At 43.1% G+C, this 24178-nt stretch overlaps 1 protein-coding gene across 2 annotated transcripts in view; it reads right to left on the minus strand.

Annotated features, from left to right (window-relative positions):
* The window catches only part of LOC147022797 (atlastin-2-like), an 85568-nt gene continuing 61390 nt past the window's right edge, over window positions 1-24178 (minus strand). Inside the window, exons 10-13 of one of the 2 annotated variants that reach the window (XM_085887604.1) lie at window positions 16136-16192; window positions 10613-10684; window positions 5645-6076; window positions 1-1469 (exon numbers count right to left, since the gene is read on the minus strand). In XM_085887604.1, the coding sequence (XP_085743730.1) occupies window positions 1323-1469; window positions 5645-6076; window positions 10613-10684; window positions 16136-16192 (708 nt within the window). In that variant the 3' untranslated portion in view covers window positions 1-1322. Of the gene's footprint in view, window positions 2646-5644; window positions 6077-10612; window positions 10685-16135; window positions 16193-24178 lie in introns of both variants that reach the window. The other variant, XM_085887605.1, reaches the window with a different exon arrangement.

Here is a 24178-nt window from a genome sequence, read left to right on the forward strand (position 1 = left end):
TGAGAGAAAATGAAAATAATTTTATTCAGAACAAGCATGGTAATTGTGTATTTTAATAAACAAGTGAGTAGGTACACAGGTCTGTTGAAAAGGTAACTCAAAATATGCAAACACGAAGTCAGGATCGTCGTTTTGAACATTTTGTCGACTTAAAAAAAAAAATAAAATAAAATAACCAAACTGAACATAAGGCCAATAAAATCGGAAGCACGAGTTGTGTCTCACAGATCGAAGGAAACGGAAATGCAGAGCTTTGCAGTATTTTAGAAATAATAATAAAATAAAATAAAAACAAAGAAGCATTTTACAAGTACTTTATATACATGGAAATATTTCTGTGTTGTCACCAAAAAAAAAGAAGATAATCAACAAAAACAATTGGAATTTTTTTTTTTTTTAAACCGTAGTTGTTTTGGGTTTGGAAATGGGGGGGAAGGTGGCTGAAGACCAGAGAAGGAGGGAAGGGGGGGTAAGACTCTATCCATTCCCAACAACACTGTTTATCAGTCTCCGCTGGTGCCACGCTGAACTGCTCCCTGGTCCCTGAAAGCCATGCCAGTTCTCCCAGGGCTCACGAACCTCGATAAATCACAAATGCATTCGGCACTTGGAACATTTGGAATCTTTCCAGTCGGAAGTTCAACCGCAACGGAACTGATGGACAGGTACGAACAGAACTGCCGGGTGGTTACGTCTTCCTTGTGCTCGGCACAAGTAAACCACCTGACGTGAGCCTACACAAAGGTCTTGCTTTTGATCCCTTTGGTACAACCAAATGCCACATTGATTGTGCAATATAAACCGTAATTACAAATCCAAGCAAAAGGATTAGTGTTCGATGCGGAATTACATTCTAATGCGCTCGCTCACGCCCATTGGTTCTCAAAGTACCGACAGCTTTCGCTGGAATGTTCAATGATATGAAAAGGCCAACATGATGCAATTTACAGGTAAATTGTAACCATTAAGGTTTATTGTGTTACGTAATTTGAAAGAATGAATACACTTGGTGTTTTTCATACGCCATCAGGGAGAAGCGACGTTGCTTCTGCAAATAAAACGTGACCACCCACAGGAGGTAAATCCAGTGCTCCCTGGAAACCAGCACACCGTGTCGTCGATCTCATCTCCCAAGCCAGATAAAGCAGGTTTTGTGCAAGCAAAACAACTTCAAGCAGCACAGTGCAGAGCACAGCCAAATTGCAGTACGACGGTAGTCACCAAGATGGCGGAGGTACGACGTGGTTCAGGAAAAAAAAAAAAATTTTTAAAGAAATAAAAATTGTCGTAGTGTGTGGGTTTTGCACGAGCTTGTGTGCGGGCTAAACTGCCTTCAATTTAGGAACGTGGGCAAGCTGCTTCACCAACCCGCACTGGTTTTTCTGATGATTCTTCCAAGATGCCGGGGATATAGAAAGGGACTGGCGGACGCTGCCCCAGAGCAAGCGGCCAACTGTGGGTTCCAAAACCTGGTACAAACGACGATGACAACAAAAGGCGGGAAGGATGATGGGGAACCAGAGCAGTGGCGTGCAAACAAGATGGCACACAAAGAAGCAACGATGCAATTTACATTAACCGGGAAGGATTTTGATGGAATGCCGTGAACGATTGAATAAAAAGTGCAAACAATGGTTGGAAGGGAGGGGGGTGGGTGGGATGGGCGAGGGTAAAAGGGAAGGAAAGGCAAAAAGAAGCGATGCAAAGGCAGGCAAAACAATGCAATAATCGTCAAAGAAAAATGAGGGGGGGGGGATGAAACCACCAAACAACAAGGGGAAGTGGGAGACAATAAGAGTTCGTTAGGAAGAACATGGCACGACGGCAGAAGATCAAATATTTTCTTTTCAGAAATAAGATGTTTGCACAGAGTGAAGCATGTTGGTAATCGATGATTCACAGACTTGGCTCCCTGACACGCGATATTAAATCGGACTCGACTAAAGCACACGATTGTACAAGTCACTCAAAATGAACAACAAACATGGCTGTGAAATTCTCTTGGAATAATAATAATAATAATAATAATCATGATATGAATTTTTTTTTAAAGAAAAAAAAAAGCTAAATAGTCTCCCTCCACTACCCTCCCGATTGAAAAGGAAGCCTGGAAGACACATCGGTGAAGCCTGTGGACTCGGAGGATTAGCATTGTGTTTCCTTGACCAATATGGAAACTGGGGGGGAAGAGTAGAGTATATAATCGCACCCACAGACTCCGTCTGGCATGGGAGGAAGAATAATCTTCACTTGGTCAGGAATCTTAAGAGGGGGCTTTACAGGTGCAGAGAAATAGAAACGTAGTCACGTGAACTAAAGGCCGGTGAACAATGAGATCGAGCATTGCAAAAGTTGATATTTTCTCTTCCTTCAGAATTTGCAAAAACAAAACAACATGAGGATCAGTTTCACAGTCCCCAAAGCTGCTCGTGTAACCCAGAAACATTTTCTAAGTAACACAAGTTGGAAAAGCTCAGAAACGGGACAAACACCGTGGCATGACCAGAATGAAGCACCCAGGACTGCTTCGCACACCATAGTTCTCAGTTTGTCTTCTTGGCTTGGTGAGGGTTTGTTGCAGGAGGTAGCAGAGCAGCCTCTAAGGCTACATGGCCCGCAAGTTTAGCAGAAAGTGGGCTCAGAATCTGAGGATCGGGAGGCAGCACAATGAGTCTCGGGCCCAAAAAAGTCTCATCAATAAAACATACCGGAACGGTTCTGCCAACATAGCAATCATCGGTGAATTGGATGCCTGGCAAAACCTAGCGAGCAATTTTTCTCTTCTTTTGGTGAACAAATTCTCGAGGAAGAGCTTGTACTTTAATCACATGCGGGTATAGTCATTAGCAGACTTCGGTGTACTTTTACACGGAGGGACATTAGGAGACGACGGACAAACACGTACGGCATCTGGGTTCCCCAGGTCACGAGCCAGGGGTTCAGATGGGAATGCAGAACAGGCCGACCGAATGAGGACGTCACGCGACGATGGACAAACCAACAATACATCACAAGTGGTATTTTTATCTGAGCCTCTATCGTCATGAGCTAACTGCTTCGATGGGAATGCTCAACTGGCCCGCCCTGCCCTGGCATACAAAGACAGGAAGGGGGCTTACCCAGTCCCTAAGATCATGGCCAGTCGTACAATGGCAGTGCAGGTGCTGTTAGTAATCTACTACAATGAAACCTTCAATAAATATAAGAGGGCATGCAAAGTTTCCAATGGAGAAATCTCTTCGGATTTTAAAATGATTTTTAATGCTCAAAGAATGGTCTCAATTTCAGAGCAGCAAAATATAATTAACCTCTCCTTTCTGGACATCGGTAAGTGGTAATTTCACATGCATCGTGAGGTTTTTATTGGTTTAAAACATTCGCAAGACAACTGGGTGTAACTTTCTGTGGCACAACATAAATCACGAAAACTGCATCGCGATCCGTCTCTCAGTCTCGATCTCACAAAGTAACCCGAACCTACCTGTGCACCACGTGGACAATTAATGGCAATGTTGGGCTGTAACACGCAACCGCAAAAAGGTGGACACCTGCACCCCACCTCCCCCACAGTAACAATTAGGTGATCATCAGAAGCAGAAATTAGCATTACACACGCACGCACACGCACGCGCACACGCACACCCTTTTACAATAACAGTATTTCCCAAACCCACCGGACACACAGCAAAGTTAAAGCACAAGGAGTGTTTCGATGTGCCAGATTTGGGAGGGCGGTGGGGGGGAGAAGCGCAAGGTTTTGATTTTATTTTTATTGAAAGTCAAGTAAAAACACCCCAAACAGTCTATCAATGAAAACAATGACGTGAAAAACAAACCGACATTACTTCAGGCAGAAACGACGAGAATGCACCGAGGGAGGTGCTGACTTGCGTCGTTATGCTCTTCTTTGTTATTTTGTTCAAGGTCGTTTTGTAATTTGATGTAATCGAGGATGGGCCGACGATGCCTACCTTCGGCTGTACATTAATATTTGTTTAGCTTTGTTGGTTATTGGTAGGTTTTTAAAAACCTTCACTTCTGTTTAGAAAAAAAAAAAAAAAAAAAAATAGTACGTCCTGTATCAAGACGAACTGGCAGTGAAAAATCATCACAGTAAAATTTTTTTTAAAATACACCAATTCATTTACTACGTAGATGTGAATAAAAACAAGTCGACTGCAGGTTCACCTAAGGCCACGGTGAGTAAATGTATTCCTGTATCAATTCATATGTTATATTTTTTTCCTCGTGAGCTTAACGTTGAACTCGTCTGAAACATTTGCACAGTGTCAAACTTGGCGATTCCAGCCGCCCTCGTTTCGTTATTCTTCTGATAAACAGACAAAAACAAAACAAAGTCCAACAACACTCGCCAAGCTGAACAGTTTACGTTTTGTATCCCGCCGAGAGGCCGGAACTGGGTCTGAACATGAACCAGAATCCAATTGGCTTGTTCTTGTAATCTACCCAACTCATCCACAACTTCTTGGAGATATCGTGCTGTACGGGGTGGTGTCCCAAAGGTCGATAACCTACTTTTGCAGAGCTGTAGGTCGTGGAACATTTGATGAAAACGCACGTTTCTGGGGTCCAAATTCATCTTCTGGATCAGAATAGAGATGGCGCTGCTAACCCTGTGCATGTGCCCCTTAAAAAAATAATTAATTAAAAACCATTATTGAAGACGGAGCCAGCGGGGTCAACAAACTTTAAGGCACGTTTCTCTTTTGCCTGGGAAATCAGCACGTCTTCAGTTATTTTATTTATTGTTTTTTTTTTTTTTTTAAAGGGCCAAATGCACAGAGTTAGCAGCACCATCTCTATTCTGATCCAGAAGCTGAATTTGGACCCCAGAAACGTGCGTTTTCATCAAATATTACCCAAATTAAAGCTCGGCAAAAGGGGGGGGGGTATCGACTTATGGGACCACTGCATATCGTTTTTGGCCTGATCTTTCAATGGTGAGCAATCACTTTAAAAATTCTCAGATCCGGCTCCAAATCTTCACCAAAATCTAATCAGTTCATCCTTGTCGCACACCCAACCTGTCCACCAAGTTTCGTCCGAATCCGTCCGTAAGTCCACGAGATATCCAACTCACAGACAGACAGATAAACAGCTTGGTGAAAACGTAACTTCGTCCACCTTCGGTGGAGGAGGTAGCTAGGCAGGACACTTGCAATACTCACGTGCTTGGCCTATGGCCGCGGCATCTTATATATTATTTCCGAGTTTGTGGTTTCGTGTCGCGCTATCTTCGACTTTGTTCTGCGCTCGAGTAACGTGATACTCGGCTTACATTATCTCAAAGACCACATGAGGTGCATGGTACAAAAAAAAAAGTAAATAAAATGGTTCAGAAACAGTGAAATCGTATTTCACTTACTGCATTAAAGTAAAATTACTACTGATACTCTGCATCAGTTCCTTTCTCAAACACACCCACCCCAACATGTCGCGCAGAGCACGGGTTATGCTAGTGAGGAATGAAAGACAACTGTGGAATATGAAATGTATGGCCATAGCTCTTCCTAATGCTGAGGATATGATGAAATCTCAGAAAAAAAATAATTAAAACAGCATCTCAAACAACAATGGACACCAACAATAGAAAAAAAGTTAAAAGTAAACATACTCAACCAACCTGATTCCAGATAATCTCAGCCATGCAGTCAATGCCAACACCGACCTCCCGCAAGGAGCCCGAGTACCGGACGTAGGCCCAGGCGCAAAGGGCAAGCAGAGCCAGACCCACGACAAGGTTGCATACAGATGCAGCAGGCTCCAAACCAATGAAGCCTGTGATTCCCGAGAGCACATAGAAGATGAGCATTACAACGAACAGTGTGGCCGGTGTCCGCGCCGTATGGAAGATATTCTTGCCATCGTTGTGCTTCACAAAGTTGCAGAACATCTCCTCAAGCTCCCGCTTTAGCTGTTCCAGGAAGCGCTTACTGAACTCTTCACCACCCATCTTTTTGATGCTGCGGAATTGGTCAACGGCCTTTTGACGAAGCACCTGGTGGTGCCGGGCAAGATCTGCCGGAGCCAGGAACGGTTTGTCTCCCCCACATACCTGGAGAAATCAACCGCACAAACATCGATCCAGGAAGTTTATCATTCACTTTCTTCAATCAGCAATGGGAAACTTTTGCACACAGAAATCAAGGCTCATGAAAGAGAGAAATGATGCAGGATGAAAAGGTTGGTATGCTGACGAGCGTGGTAGATAACAGGAGGTATGAACAAATGAGGAGAGCGAGAATGGAAAAGATGACGAGACATGCTTGGGCAACATGAAATGGTGGTGATCTGTTACGAAGTGGACCAATTAACTAAATTACATTGGCAAAGGGAAGCGATTTCACCGATACCGCAAAAAAGGGGACAAAGGAGCGCAGATTAATGGAAATCTTCCTTCAGGAGAGGTTGACAGAAGTTGTCGGTGAACACCAGATACTCAGTGAGGCTGGAGGTTAGCAGATCATGGAGAATGCAGAAGATGCAATGGCAGGTAAGAATTTGTTAAAGATCAAAAGTTTACCAACCTGCCTGGATTGGGAGAGGAGTATGCTCTGTGCCTCTGCATCTCAAAGGGTATTGCCAATCGTTTTTTAAATTTTTTTATTCTTACGCTGGTTGTGGTGACATGATTTCATGCTTTCAACTGGCCATGATCAACGGTGCATCGCCACTGCTACTGAGTATGGGGGCACCACTGATGAAATGCCCTGATTACCAGTACACTGGTACTCGTTTTGCCGACCTCAGAAGGATGACATGCTGAGTCAACCCAACCTGGTTGTAATTCAGTGACTGACGGGGATTAAACTCAGGACCCTAAGATCCCAAGCCCACCACCCTAACCACGAAGCCAACACAAGGCTCCATTACCAATAACAAAGAAATTTGATTTCCGCTTCGTTCAGGAGTGCAGTTTCGGACGGGGTAGCTTTGATCTGTGGTTGAGAGCGATACTTCTGCATGCCCTACCCAATAAGAAATTCAGGTGGAGCAAAGAACGACTTGGTCGAACGAAGAAAACTGGAGTGCGGCTTCTGAAGGTGAGCTTGAAAAAGATGATTTGCTCAGAAAAGTACAGGAAGCTCAAAGCGACAATAGTGCCACAAAAACGATGTGGATGGAAGATGAAGATGGACCTGCTGGATGAAGAAATGAAGAATACGAGACTCAGATCTATTGAATACAATGTTCCAGGTGGCAAAACGACTTCTATTCTTCTCTCAACTGGCTGAAAGCAATTCAAATGCTTCCTACCGACCTACAACTCCGGAAAGAACAATAGAGCATAATATTGATTGTTGGCACAACGAGTTTTCCATCAAAACAACAATAAGAAACTCCTCCACTGACAATGTGTGTGTGTGTGTGTGTGTGTGTGTGTGTGTGTGTGTGTGTGTGTGTGTGTGTGTGTGTGTGTGTGTGTGTGTGTGTGTGTGTGTGTGTGTGTGTGTGTGTGTGTGTGTGTGTGTGTGTGTGTGTGTGTGTGTGTGTGTGTGTGTGTTTTATTACTCTACATCTTCATAGATATTTATTTACATAGTTTACGAGAGATGACTCATGAAAAAACACACAAAGGGTTCCCGAAAAGCAACCGAGAGAATGATTGCATTTCACTCGGTTCACGTGCTCAGCTTCCACGTGCCACACGTCGCCCGAAAGCTGACATCAGGAATTCTGTTCGACATTCATGCATAATAACCATGTGGTTATCCCAATAAGTGGACAAATCCTATCGAACCGCAAGGCCTATCCATATACCAAGGCCTATTAAGGCCTATCCGGACGAATCATATCCGTAGCTTGATGGAGTACTGCTCTCCCCTCTGGGCTGGCTCCCCTGCCTCACATCTTGCTCATATCGATGCCGTGGAAATCATGGCCTTCAAGATTATTGTAATCTCCCATGATGAAGCAGAGTCTTTGGGTCCATCACTTAATCATCACAGACAGGTCGTTGGTCTCTCCATCTTCTACCGCCTCTTTTGTCATCTTGCACCCTCTGCTCTTTCTGTGCCTTTTCCCTCCAAATTTCTGCAGGAGGCACATGGACTACCATCAACCCTTTTCTGGTGAAGCTACTTAAATCCAGCATTACTGATCACCCCCTTATCCTTCAAGACAGCTGTTCACTACGATCACAGATCATGCACCATCAAAAATCATGATCTTTTCTACCCTCCTTACCCCCAACTCACCCAAATCCAAACCAGACCCCACCCCAAACCCTCCTCCTACCAAATTTCACATTTTCCCTCCGAAGAGTTTCCTTCTGTATCCATTTTGTCCATCCCATGCATCCTCCCTGTCCCCGATATCCATTGTTTGTCCATGTCTGCCTCAAGCTTGGCCTTCAACTCTGCTGTTGGTGTGTCCCCCCCCCCCAACCCTCTCTCTCTATCTGCTCTTAATTTTGTCCTGATCCATTCAGTGTATAAGTACGAGCTCTCCACAAGCCTTGACTCTGCATACAAAAAAAAAATACTGGAAACAAATTGATCTCATTGCAAGGGATGACATCAACATTCTGGAATAGTAACTGCCGATTTCACCATCGGTGGTCATGTGGTGCAAAACATTATCACATAATCCGTCGGTTCTATTGTGGGCACGAGGGTTCGGGTATGTTTCTCTTGTGAAATTTTATTTTATTTTTTGCAATTTCCCCCAGTAAAAGGAGTCCAAGTGGACAGCAATCAGCAATCAGCCATCGTGCCGGTACACAGACAACCTCCACAATGGCTGACAACTGCAATGATGTGGCTCCTCATGAAGTGAGAAGTTGTCATCAGGATTTTAGTTCAAGAAAGGCTGAACAGTGTGGGCTGATTTCCGATTACTCCCACGATCCAATGATGAAAATCAGCGATGGAAGTGAAATCACAAAATGCCCACTATCTCTTGTGTTTACGGTGGAAATGGTGACCCAATCAATAAAAACTAAATTTAACTGGCCTAAGGTACCATCTACCGGCCAAAGGTACCATCTACCGGCCAAAGGTACCATCTACCGACCAATATCATTGCATCGTCTACATTACAAATCAAAATGTCAGGGTAGGTTTGCAGAGTAATGAGCAAAACCAGAAGCTTGTCTTTTAAATCTAGGTCACACCGAGAGAGGCAACGATCGCAATCAACATGAGAATGAGAAGGGCACTCAGTAGAGTGCATACCTCCGCCAGGCCGATTAGTTTACATTTTTGTATCCACTGCTAGGCCGGATCTGGATTGAGAGCTGAACTGAAATTTAATCGACTTGTTCTCATCACCTAACCAACTCACCCACCAAGTTTCGTCCGAATCCGTCCACCACATTTTGAGATGTCGTGATATATATCGTTTTTGGCCCTATCTCCAAATGGTGAAGAATCACGTAAAAAAAATTCTCAGATCCAGATTCGTCCTCGTCATACATCCAACCTGTCCACAAAATTTAATCCGGATCCATCCACAACTTTTTGAGATATTTTGTTCACAAACAAACAGACAGACAGGGGTGAAGCCATAACGTCCACCCACCTTCGGTAGCGGAGGCAAGAAATAATTTCAGTGAGTATATATGATAACCGTAACAATTGGCTTGAACAATTAGCTATTGTTACGATCGCTTACAGGGGGTGATTGTTCCCTTCTATGTGAATGAAAACAACACCAGGCTCTTGGCCAATCAAAGGATGTTTACATGCGACAAGGTGCAGAAGCATTTGGCACCAGGATGGAGGAGAAGCACAAGCAACTGATCTGAAGTTCATTCGAATCGATTTCTTCACGTCTCAAGGATTCTTGAAAGATGCGTGGAATAAGAAGGATGTCTGGAGGGCATTTGGGAGATGACATGAGTCGGTGGCAAGTTCTGTTAGACTGGTTCTAGTAGGGTGTTGATCGAAACGTGGGAAACATCGCAGTGAAGCATTGAAAGCGAAACACTCACGCCGCCATTCTCGATCTCAAATATACCCTGTACACATCTTCCAGTTGATGTGATCAGATGAATGACAAGTGCATGGAAACATCTCAAGGCAACCATTTCAAATCTGTAGGATTAGCAACATGCAAATGGGCTGCTCAGAGAGAACATGGTGGCAGATTCAAGATCCTTCCTGCAAAATCGGAAATACACTCAACTTTAAATCGTTCAAACGTTAGACAACTGATCACGCAAAAGCTTCGCAAATCCTCGCAGTGCTTTGAAAAATCAATTTCCTGTGTTGCATTCAAAAAGCAAAATTTTAATGAGGCTGATGAACACAAAAGCTGAAAAAAAAAATATATATATATATATATATATATATATATATATATATATATATATATATATATATATATATATATATATATATATCCATCCATACACTCCATGCTGGGAGAATATTATGGAAATGCAACACTTCCACGAGCAAAACAGAGATTACCTACAGCATACATGATGCTCAGTGTCTGTGCTTCAAAATCAGCCAAATGGATGCGAGTAAGAGCATCAGAGTAGAGAAAAAACAATCTGCATGTTCTGGAACTCAAACACTATAGATATGGTGCGAGCTTAGCAAAATGTACACCGTTCCGTGAAGCTACCCAACATACAACACACCTGCTCCATGGCGTTGGAGTAACCATCCTTGGATGCTGCCACCGCTGCCAAGTTGTTTGCTTCAGCTGTGGCCTGCAGATAAAGAAAAATAAATAAATAAACAACAAACAAAAACCTGTGTGCATGTCTGTCTGTCTCCGATTTCGTTTCTTATCAACCTCTCTCGTTGCTTCGTTAGCATAATTAACAAGTATTCCACAATTCTGCTTTTGCAGCGTCTAAATTTACTTGCAACACCTCCATCGACTCCATTTGGCCCAGTTGGCCCAGTTGGCCCAGTTGGAATGAGACTTTCCTCCAAATTGATGGACATCAAATCACACGTTCTTGATGAGTGTATCCAACAATTGTAAATATCATATTCTAGTGTGCAAGTTTGCTTCTGTTCAAAAATCATTTTAACCAAGGTTACTTGATTGCAATTATACAAGGAAAATGAGATATGCAGTGTTGGCTTGCTTTGTGGTGCCGTAGTGCAGGAACAAGTAGCTGCACAGCATGAAGCCGTTCATCTGGAGTGTCATGTTTTGAAAACCGTTCTCTCCGAGCGTATAGGTTTCTGGATCGGAACTCATATTACATCACATACGGTTCAACAAAGGTCCAATCTTGGAGGATGAAGATCAATTGGCTTGTATTTATCACGAGACGGTTCTTGCATCCCCTCCTTATTTGAGCAGTCCAGATTACTGATCATGTTCATAGTATTGCCAACAAACACAGACGTGCAACACTGGTCCGGAAATTGAAATGAACATTTCATACAATATACATAAAGTGCTATCGGTTCTGAGTCTCATCAACAATTGTTATGTAGCTCCTAAAAGTAAAAAAATAAAAATAAAATTGAGGATAAAAATTAAATTAAAATAAAAACTTGGAAAACCTATACTTAAAGATCACAAAATACCTGGTGAAAAAGGTCAGGGCAGTGTGCATCAGTACCCGGCCAAATTACTTATTCCCATCCTGATTGAAGGTGGCTTTGGTGGTAACCTGGGACAGAGTGGTGACTTGCTCGAGTTGAACACCCTCAGCAAATAAAACGCCCACGACTGCTCATGGGAGGTCTCAACTCCATCTGGTATGAGTCATAACAACTACACTCCACACTGCAACAGCAGCAGCGTCGCTGGTTACAAAACCCAAATAAACAAACCGCAATATTGGTGTTCCATCAATGTCAGTGTTTATAATTTTCTATTCATTATTGAAAAGTGAACAAATATTACCCATTGTTTTGCTGACGGGAATACGAAGAGAGACAGAGAGAGGGGGTTTGGAGAGAGAGAGAGAAAATGGGGAGAGAGAGAGGGGGGAGGGAGGGGACAGGAGAGGAGAGGGGGGAGAGGGGAGAGAGGGAGAGAGAGAGGAAAGGAGAGGGGAGAGAGGGGGAGAGAGAGGAGAGAGAGAGAGGAGAGGGGGGAAAGGGGGCGAGGAGAGAGAGAGAGGAGAGAGAGAGAGAGGAGAGGGGGGAAGGGGGGTAGGAGAGAGAGAGAGGAGGGGGGTGAAAGAGAGGAGGGGGGGAGGCAGTAGAATATAACGAATGCAGATCACACAAAAAGGTAAAACTATGCGATGTCTTGTGGAAAAAAAAAAATATATATATATATATATATATATATATATATATTCACATTTTCAGCAGGCAGACCAGATGATATGGAGGCACTGCATGACACCGTGGGGCCACACCACAGATCTCTCTCGAGATACCACCCGACGCTAAGGAGATACCACCCGACGCTAAGGAGATACCACCCGACGCTCAGGAGATACCACCCGACGCTCAGGAGATACCACCCGACGCTCAGGAGATACCACCCGACGCTCAGGAGATACCACCCGACGCTCAGGAGATACCACCCGACGCTCAGGAGATACCACCCGACGCTCAGGAGATACCACCCGACGCTCAGGAGATACCACCCGACGCTCAGGAGATACCACCCGACGCTCAGGAGATACCACCCGACGCTCAGGAGATACCACCCGACGCTCAGGAGATACCACCCGACGCTCAGGAGATACCACCCGACGCTCAGGAGATACCACCCGACGCTAAAGGCCCTGTCACACCTTGATGATTTAGCCAGCGTATGCCTGACGTACGCAAAATTTGGCTAAAACGCTGGCACACGTCTAATACATTATGGGTAAGTTTGTATACGTTAAGAGCACACTGGCATACGTCGTAGTATGCTGGTTTTTGTAGTACGCTGGCATACGTCGTAGTATGCCGAGGGGTTAGACAAATTTTCCGACGTATGCCAGCGTATGACTCACACGTTCCACATACACTTGGCCATAAGTTGTAGGCACGTTACGCGATCGTTGACACACGTCGACACATCGTCGACCGAGAATTAACAGGGTCTATCTGACATTTCATTCAAATTTAGAAGAAGTCCATGTAGAAGGGCAACAAAGGAAACTAAGTAAGATTATTTTATGTAACCTTTATATGTACCTGTTATGTAGCACACGATATGAAAATAAAATGTTATGAGATAGCGGCAATTCCACTTTGAATTTTTGATTTCATTTTTCTCAAACTTTAAAAAAGTGTAGTTGGACCCTGTTAATTCTCGGTCGACGACATGTTACTTGTAAGTTACTCATAAGTCGAAAAATACGTCGAGGTAACGGTTAGCGTACCCGAAACTTATTTCTAACCTATGAGTAATGTGTTGTAAGCACGTTACGCAATCGTTGACACACGTTACTCATAAGTCGAAACACGTTAAGGTAATGGTTAGCGTCAGTGTTCCAGACTCCATGGTTTGTTTGTTTTTTTTTTCTTCGGTATGACGGTGATGTTGACACTTTGATTTCTAGTGCGGTTATGATATAATATAATTAATAGGCTGCTGCTCAACGATTTAAATCATAACCGCACTAGAAATCGAAGTGTCAACATCACCGTCATACCGAAGAAAAAATAAACCAATGTCACCCTCAGGGTGACCTGTATCTTGCCAAAAGGTGACCACGTGTGACTTCTTTAAGGTCACACTGAGGTGAACAGAGCTGCTATTCACCAGGAGCGACTCCTTGAGGAATATCTGCCTACGAGAGATTCCGATGAGAATCGTTCTAGAGTAACCATGAAAAATATGCGTTTGCCTCATAAAGTCACCAAATGACATCATAATGTCTCAAGCTTGACATATCTAGAAAGCACTTATCGAGGTGTTCAATTTGAGGTACTACACGATATGGTTCCTAAAACTTGAAAATTTGACCTTGGGGTCAAATATGTTTGACCTCAGGCGCTAACCATGAAGGTCAAGGCCAATCGCCACCAAAAATTAATCAGCTGAGCGCCAGACCATGAACTATATTCCCATGAAGTTTGAAGACGATCCGATCAAAATTACTCAAAAAATAAGGGTTTCGTCGACTCCCCTGATTTGCGACAAAGTGACCTTGACCTTTGACCTTGACCTTGAAAATTTTGTGCACTGAAAGGGACCTCTATAGGCCTCTGATATGCGAAGTTACAAAAATTTCCAATGATAACTGTGCTCTGCAGAATTTTTTATACGTGATTACAGACAAACAAACAAACAAACAAAAAAAAACAACATACAAGCTGACTAACATATCTTGCAAAACTTCGTTTTGGCAAGATAATAAACGATCACTTCTGGTCAAGAATAAAAGAAATTAAAAGTTCTGGAAAGAGTTTCAAAATCACTCCCGGTAATGTTAAATACTAAATAAACACTTCCTGTCATGAACAAAATCACTTTCGGAAGTATAAAATTAACTTTGGGAAAAAAATAATTGAATAAATAAATAAACACTTCCGGTCATGATCTCCCGACATGCATCATTCCCCATGACAAAAACCGGAAACAAAAAAAAAACGGAAGCAAAATGGGCATAGCCAACGACACGGATTCACAATTGCCAGGGTATTGTGTTGTTTTTGCTGTTTCCTATTCTCCCATGTGCGCGCATTAAGTAATATTCACAAGATAGAAATAAAATCCAACCGTGTTTATACACCGCACAGCGTTTAACAACAACCGGAAGCAAACGGTCAAAGCTAACGACACGGATTCCAAAGAGCCAGGGCTATTGTGTTGTTGTTGTTGTTGTTGTTTCCTATTCTCTCACGTGCACGTGTTAAGTATTAAGCTCACTTCGTTCACTATAAAATATAATGGCCTTGCTTAAAAGTAAATACGGTAAGTTATAATAATCGCTCATTTCCTAAAATGTTCAGATTTCACTCCAGATTTCGACAGGTCATTGGTTCGTGAGCTCCGATCCTGAAATCCGAAGACAGATTTTGATTATACATCCCGACAAGGTGACAGTGGGCTGACGGATGGTGCGCCGCCATCTTCGTAAGGCTTTTGGGGTTTTTTATGAGCACCCTGTTGATTAACCTCAAAAGGGGTATTTAAATTTACCCAAATACCCAGTTTTCATTCTTACACTACCTTGGAGTTCCCTTAGTATGCAAGCAAAGTTTCAGACAGCTAGGTTTTGGAGTTATGGCGCGTCCGCCCGCACAATTAGAGATTAAAAAAAAAAAAACATCAGCATCTTGGACGACTGCATCTCATTCATACATTTTGAACGCCCTGATCCTGCTCATCAGATTGTCTCAGCGAGGGAGCCTCGTGAATGGAGGAGGCCAATGGGCCAACCACGTGCCTAGTGCTTGCAGCAGGTTGATCGGCATCTCAAGGAGATGCGGATGGACCAGGCATCTGCCTGGGGGATGGCCAGATGGAGGCCCCTGGAGTACCGGCGGAAAGTGGACGCAGCGACGCGCTGCTCTGGCGCATGCTCCCATACCTGACCTTGTACATCCTAGGTACCTCACATATCAAGATAAGCTCATGTATAAAGAGAAAAAAAAAATCTTATTTGCTGAGGTGTCATATGTGGCAACTGAAGGATGTGATTTCACCGATGGTTATGCTGCCGATGAGAATGGGGAGACAACACCTTTGTTAGAGTGTATATTGATACACTGCAGATTTAGCTCTTACAGGTGCCTTATTGATTGTACATACAGACAATTTGGCTCAGTATCGCACCATGCTTCAAATTGACTTCTTAAAAACACATTTTCAGGTGTTCAGCTGTCCACAGCCACCTGGGCAGTACCACCACCTGCCCTTTAGGAACCTTTAGCTTCGCAGAACAATGGTTCTGCTGCAAACTCTCGGGACAGGGGACTTGTGGGTTTTTTGGGGAGATTTTTTTTCCACCTTGTGCATTGTCTACCTTATTCATAAACTGATATTTGCAGACAGAGACAGACAAACTAAACCAATTGCTTAACTCCGCCTTTCACTTCCTCCGCACAGGGTAATTGCGATTGTAAAACTTTGAACTAAGTTTTTGCACACAAACTGTAATTTAATGTTGGGGGGAGGGGGGGGTGGCAGGGGACTTTTAATGTCATCCCCCGATCCACAGGTATTCCATTTGGTTCAATAATCATGTTTATTCAAACAACAGCTGCAGGTCCACAAGGTGAAGAATGTGCTGAAATACCTGCAGCATTGATTTCGGATGTGGAAGTTCCTCTCCCTGGTAGATCTTCATGTAGGCCTAAGGAACACCATCGAAACAGAATTACAAGCATGCTACAGAATGCTAAAAGAATCTGCAAAATTCTTAAATGGGAGTTAGCTCGAGTATTTCCCAGAAACTGGAGCTGCCAGACAATTACCGCAAGTACACAGTTTAAATTTCCATTGCATTATCCCCAAGGTTTACAAAAAAAAAATAATATAAAAAACGGGTCTGTTTAATATCATCATCTGTCATGCTTATCTTACCATATGTCTGCCTGTCACACTATCTCCTCCTAAACAGTTGTGCAGAAATTCACCAAACCTGGAAGTTATCACCAACACGGCAAGGTGCGAGAGCAGCAGCATTTTTGGCCCCGCCGCCTCGGGCGGGGTCAAAATATCAAATACCAAAAAAAATTAAAAATGCAATTACTGCACATTTTTAAATCAACGCTTAATTAAACTTTGTATATACAATCAGCATTGGGAGATGCATGAAATATGTAACGATTTTTTTTGATTTGACCGCTGGCTCATTCCTTAGGTGGTGGGGACTGAGGGTCACATGGGTCTAAACAGGAAAATAAAAAAATAAAAACTCATAATTTGAAATTGGGTCATTTCTGGTGGAGCTTTTTGCCAGCTTTCATCTTTGGTTAAGGTGGGAAGAGTGGGGATTTGAGATGCCACGCCACAGACTTCGCTCATTTCTATCGCAGCTGGATGGCGCTCGCAAGTCAGGTCCTTCATCACAAGGATCCAGTCGATTTTCCTGCTGGTCAAGCGTACCATAAACTGGCATTCATGTGTACGAGGGCTCGACATTGAAAAACAAACAAACAAACCCTGCAGTAATGGGCGTTAATGGAGTGAACTGCAGTCCTCGGAATCCACTTTAACCAATTTTATATCGTTTTTATGGTTCTAACAGCGAAGCCCAGCATTTCTCAGGAATAAGCACACCTAAGCCAAGGTTACTGGAGGTATTAATATACGATACAGAAGTCTTCTGTTCATATCAAGTTCAGAAACATTGAAGCACGGAAACAAAAACATTCTTATAATGGGCAAAAAAAACCTGCACGGAGGGAAGAACAAGAACAAGAACAACAAGAAGAACAAGAACAACAAGAAGAAGAACAAGAAGAACAACAACAAGAAGAAGAAGAACAACAACAACAAGAACAAGAATAAAGCTTTGAAGATGACACAAGCTTCATTTTGAAAAGTAAAAACTACAATAAGCAAGTAAGAGCAAGATGCGATGGGACTGGCAGGAATAAAAAATAAAAATTCCAATTCCAGGTCAAAGCAACAAAAGTTACCCAGCAAGCAACTGGAGAAACCCATGCACCTTCCAGCCAGGATCTCACAACCCTGGCATCCAGCCAGCTTGTTCCCCAAGAATGTGAACCAGACATGGTGGGGTAATGGTTAGTGCATCTGATCTGAGTCTCAGAGGTAAGTGGTTCGAGTCCCATGCTGGCAGTCAGACCAAACACCAAAAATGGTACAAGCCGTTTCCTCACTCAAGGCTCAACATTGATAGGACAAGGCATAGATGAATACCATCATTTTGCATGGGGGAGGGGGGGGAGGAGGAAGAGTTTCTCCTTAATTGCCCTGCAGACTGCAGAACGTGTTATAAGAAAATTTTCCCAAGTATTTAATTTTTAAATACTTGAATTTTTAGAATTTGCCTTGGAGATCTGGACTAGACCAGACAGCATCAGCTCATGTGTCCTGAAATGCTACTCTGTTGCTCTTTCACATCCTCTCTCTTACCTGTACGAGGTCATCTTCAATCTGCTTAGAAATCCACCATCAATGCATTACATAAAAAGGTGCAAAAGTTGACCCACTTAACTACAGACATATCAGCTTACTTCCAATTAGCAGCAAGGTCATGGAATCCATCATTGCAGTCGATACGAAATCCATCCTTTTTTATTTTTTTCGAACCACCTCATCTCTGATCACCAATTCGGATTCAGACCTGGTCACTATACCTTGGACATGCTGCTTCTATTCCCCCAACAATGGATGGAGGTCCTCAATGTCAGACATGAGATCTCTGGCCATATCTCATGCTTTTGATACAGTCTGGCATTCTGCCTTACTCTCCAAACTGTCTGCCTATGGCATCAGAAGTCAACTCCACACTTGACTCACTGACTTACCCAACTATCGTAACCAACATGTGGCTCTCAAGAGAATCCTTTTATCTCCTCTCCCTGTCAAGGCTAGAGTGCCCAAAGACAGTGTTCTGGGCCCAGTCATATTCCTGATCTTAATCAATGATCTCTCTGACTCTGGAAAATCCTCTATCTATTTGCGAGTTACTCCACACTCTGCCGTGACATCACTTATCCTTCAGACACAAGCAGGCTGCAGCCTCTTCCTCTTCAGACCTTGGAAAAATGAAAAGAAAAAAAAAATCACAATCTGGTCAAACACTTGGAATATGTCTTTCAATCCTGAGAAATCCCACACGTTCACTCTCCATCTATATCTCTCCGAAAGGAATGGACTGCAAATCCTCCAATCTACTTTCTCACCAACCCTCTCAAAGAGGTTCAGTCCCTAAAACCCCTGGGTCTTACTCTCTGCCATGATCCTCATAAACCTCATTAACCCACCGTAATCGCTCCTTACAAATTTCCAGTTTTTCATACTGAGAGTTTCCTTCTGTATCCATCTTGTCCACCATATGCATATCCTCCCCTGCTCCTCATTCCTTCCCACACTCAGTGTCCAAGTGCTGTTCGTGTCCCCCACCCCCCTTTCTCTCTGCCGTTCCCTTTGTCCTGTTGCGTCCTGATTCATTCAGTGTACCAGCACCAGCTCTTCCACGAGCCTCAACAATGTATACAAAACCCCACCCCCCCCCAAAAAAAACTCATTCTCCCTTGCTGGCATCAAGAAAAGACTATCCATAGGGTGGGTACTCTTCTCGTCATACCAATAGCCCAAGTGTACCCAAAGCTAACCTGATGTTTGGTCTTTTTTAGTAATTTTCATTGTGTCAAGTGCTTGATTCAAATCACTGGACTTATGGACTCATAATCACCTAAGTTTTAGTATATAGTATTTTGAAGTCCGTGATATCAGTATACTTAAGCAGCAATTAAGTTAATTTGGTATTATTTGAGATTTTAATGCATTACTTTTGCAAAATGGTCCATAACAGCCAAAGGGTGAATACTTTACCGATGAACTCAGTACCACTTAGTGTTTCGTAGACTATCAATGACAGTGTACGAAGTGTGTGATATCAGTATTCCTCCGAATCTCGGCAGCAATCGAGTAAATTTGACCATTATTGGGATTTCAGTGCGTTGCTTTTGTGTAATAGTCCATGGCAGGCAATGGGTTAATTTTGATTGTATGGACTCATTCCCACCAACTTAGAGCAATGGACTATCTATGTCAGTGTTTGAAGTCTACGACATCAGTGCTCCTCATCAGCAGCAATTTAATTAATCTGATGATTAGTGTGATTTGATACATTGTTGTTTGCAAAACAGTCCAATGCAGATTGAGGGTTAATACTTTACTAAGGACTCCGCTTAGTGTAGTACTAGTAGTAGGCAATCAATGACCGTTTTGAAGTTAGTAATAACAGAGTAGATACCTCAGCAGTAGTTGGTAGATTTGACACTTTTTGTGATTTTGTGAGGGATTTTTACAATACATATTTTTCCAGCTAAAGTGTTAATGCTGACAAAATTTTTTTTTGTTGTACGAGTCCATTCTAAGTCAAAAACGATGCGTTCAGCACAACAGAAGCACAACTTTTGAAACACAACACAAAACCCAAAGTACCAATAAATAGACCCCGAGTCTCAGCACAATAAAAAGCAGGCACATGATGAGACTCGGGGTCTATTGGCCTGAGGAAGCTCACTGGGAAATGGGTAAAACATCGCAAGAGACTGGGTCTACTCTTGCTTGTTTATCAATTAAATTAGCAGAGTAGATGTAGTGACTTTTGGTTGGATGCATCATTTTCCTTGAAATAATTATATATATATATATATATATATATATATATATATATATATATATATATATATATATATATATATATATATATATATATATATATATATATATATATATATATATATATATATATATATATATATATATACAGTGGGGAGAACAAGTATTTGATACACTGCCGATTTTGCAGGTTTTCCCACTTACAAAGCACGTAGAGGTCTGTAATTTTCATCATAGGTACACTTCAACTGTGAAAGATGGAATCTAAAACAAAAATGCTGAAAATCACATTGTATGATTTTTAAATAATTAATTTGCATTTTATTGCCTGAAATAAGTATTTGATCACCTACCAACCAGTAAGAATTCCAGCTCTCACAGACCTGTTAGTTTTGTCTTGAAGAAGCCCTCCCATTCTCCACTCATTACCTGTATTAACTGCACCTGTTTGAACTCGTTATCTGCATAAAAGACAGCTGTCCACACTCAATCAATCAGACTCTAACCTCTCCACAATGGGCAAGACCAGAGAGCTGTCTAAGGACATCAGGGACAAAATTGTAGACTTGCACAAGGCTGGGATGGGCTACAGGACAATAGGCAAGCAGCTTGGTGAGAAGGCAACAACTGTTGGCGCAATTATTAGAAAATGGAAGAAGTTCAAGATAACAGTCAATCTCCCTTGGTCTGGGGCTTCATGCAAGATCTCACCTCGTGGAGCCTCAATGATCATGAGAAAGGTGAGGGATCAGCCCAGAACAACACGGCAGGACCTGGTCAATGACCTGAAGAGAGCTGGGACCACGGTATCAAAGAAAACAATAAGTTACACACTACGCCGTCATGGATTAAAGTCCTGCAGCGCACGCAAGGTCCCTCTGCTCAAGCCAGCGCATGTCCAGGCCCATCTGAAGTTTGCCAATGACCATCTGGATGATCAAGAGGAGGAATGGGAGAAGGTCGTGTGGTCTGATGAGACCAAAATAGAGCTTTTTGGTTTAAACTCCACTCGCCGTGTTTGGAGGAAGAAGGATGAGTACAACCCCAAGAACACCATCCCAACCGTGAAGCATGGAGGTGGAAACATCATTCTTTGGGGATTCTTTTCTGCAAAGGGAACAGGACGACTGCACCGTATTGAGGGGAGGATGGATGGGGCCATGTATTGCGAGATCTTGGCCAACAACCTCCTTCCCTCAACAAGAGCATTGAAGATGGGGCGTGGCTGGGTCTTCCAGCATGACAGCGACCTGAAACACAGCCAGGGCAACGAAGGAGTGGCTCCGTAAGAAGCATCTCAAGGTCCTGGAGTGGCCTAACCAGTCTCCAGACCTGAACCCAATAGAAAATCCTTGGAGGGAGCTGAAAGTCTGTTGCCCAGCAACAGCCCCGAAACCTGAAGGATCTGGAGAAGATCTGTATGGAGGAGTGGGCCAAAATCCCTGCTGCAGTCTGTGCAAACCTGGTTAAGAACTATCGGAAACGTCTGATCTTTGTAATTGCAAACAAAGGTTTCTGTACCAAATATTAAGTTCTGTTTTTCTGATGTATCAAATACAGTGGAAAATCGATATAACGCTAAGCGTTATAGCGCTTGTACTGATATAACGCTCGTAGACCTTGGACCCCAAAATACTACTATATCATGTTTAAAGGCAAAAAGGTGAGAAAATAGAGACAAAGTTAGTCCAAAATAGCGCTAAGTGGTGAAAAAAATTCAAGCTGTCATCGCCCTGTGTTGAGTTGACATGTGGTGTGAAAATACTCATCTGTCATCTGTGAGCTGTCATCTTCTCGCACCTTTCCCGTATAAATGGCGAAGCTGAGATGAACAAAATCAATTCAATTCAAATCATAGCATCCGTATCTCCTGTAACTCACTTGACCGCTTCGTCATCAACCCCAACAATTCAAGATGGCGGACATACATGTCCACGTGTTTTGGCTCTGGTTTGAATGTAATATAAAATATTTTTCACTGAATCAGTATAGCGCTGTATCATTTATAACGCCCTAGTCGCTTTGGACCCCACCGGTGAGCGTTATATCGATTTTCCACTGTACTTATTTCATGCAATAAAATGCAAATTAATTATTTAAAAATCATACAATGTGATTTTCAGGATTTTTGTTTTAGATTCCGTCTTTCACAGTTGAAGTGTACCAATGATAAAAAATTACAGACCTCTACATGCTTTGTAAGTGGGAAAACCTGCAAAATCGGCAGTGTATCAAATACTTGTTCTCCCCACTGTGTGTGTGTGTGTGTGTGTGTGTGTGTATGTATATATATATATATATATATATATATATATATATATATATATATATATATATATATATATATATATATATATATATATATATATATATATATATATATATATATATATATATATATATCACAGGAAATGCAAATTAAATAAATTTAAAAAAACATGTCCGACTGTCCGTGGATGTTCTCTCTCCTACTGAGATGTTGGGAGGCTGTAACTTTGCTAAGCTCAAGCCCAATAGACAGAGCCCATGCTACTGTTAGGCTGGAAGAGCCAATTTCAAATTTAAATTGTGCCCGGCTGCTAACACAACCGTTTTGTGGACTACAGACAGGTTAATATGTGACGGGCATTTCCTGTTGGTCGGGATGCATGCAGTCATAGCTGGTGTGGCACAACATCGTCAAAAAATGGCTGCCATGCTTGATAACCTGTTATAAATCACAAACCTATAAGAGATATCACTATGTATGGCCAAGGGTTTCAATAACAGTGGCAAAATCCTTCTTGGAACACACCAAAGAAGCCCCCCCCCCCCAAGCAGCTCCATAACTTGTTGAGATATCAACATCACATGTTCACCAATTCTCTTCAATCTTCAGGAGAAATGGCATCCTGAATGCCAATATTCCCAGAAGAAGGAATAATATTCCGAGTCAGATCTGGGCTACACCCCTCAAATATAGCACAATTTAATCAGGCTAAAATGTGAGGTGGGACACCAATTACACACTTGTTTGGATACATCATTGGGCAGACATTACTTTATAGGTACAGTAAATCTGGTAAATGGACTATTGTTTTGTCAAAAAACTTTCACAACATGTGCCTTATTTCATATTGTTACAAATTCTGGCCCGTCTGGCATGCGAGCGACTGCGTAACTCCAATCGCAACCGCGTCTCCCACCGGACGGACAATTCAGTCGTAACCCTCCTGGAACTACCGCCAGGAGCCAGTCACGGGTGGGGGTTTAACCTCACCACGATCGTGCCAATTGCCCACCCGCGCAGGATAGGGTTGCTCGCCAAATTCGACCTACCGAAGTACCCGCACAAGTAGTCGACCGGGCGATCGTACCTCGCCGCAGGTCGGCCTAGGACACGAATTGCTTAAACAGTCCGTTCCGTGCTACAGTGATAACCGAGCGGTGTTATCGCCGACCTCGATGGATCAGATTCTCTTCTTTACCCGGGTGTTCAAAACCCACTACTAATTTATTCCGCGATTCAAGATGGCACTTTCAAAAGGGAAAAAGACGACGAACGGGATACATTTCACACAAGGACATTTCTTATAACACACACGTATTCAGAAGCAAGGCAGTCATGCAATGTACAGCAAACAAATAGAATGCGTTACCACCGAATACGAGCAATGTAGTCACTTACACAGGTCTACTTATAGGGACACGGCGCCACAGCAGTCATACAAAAGCAAAGAAAAACCCTCCCCATAGGCAGGGAGGTAGACGGGGTTCGTAAACCTTTATGGCACGGGACCTGGAGGACCGAACGGGTCCCGTGAGACCGAAGGGTCTTACCCGCGGCCTCGTGGCGCGACGGTGGGCAGGTCGCGACGTCGACTCCCCATGGCCTTGCGTAGCCGCGCCTGACCTCGGGCCCCTGGCGTGCCAGCGAGCTCTCTCCAGCGTTGCTGCTGGTGCTTTCACGACCCACGACCGAACAAGAAAGGACGGAAGGGCAGAAGGGGCGTCAGGACCCGAGAGAGAACGGCGT

The sequence above is a fragment of the Eptatretus burgeri genome, chromosome 7, assembly GCF_056783735.1.
Source record: "Eptatretus burgeri isolate ZD-2024b chromosome 7, Ebu_testis_v1, whole genome shotgun sequence".
Classification (NCBI taxonomy): Eukaryota; Metazoa; Chordata; class Myxini; order Myxiniformes; family Myxinidae; genus Eptatretus; species Eptatretus burgeri.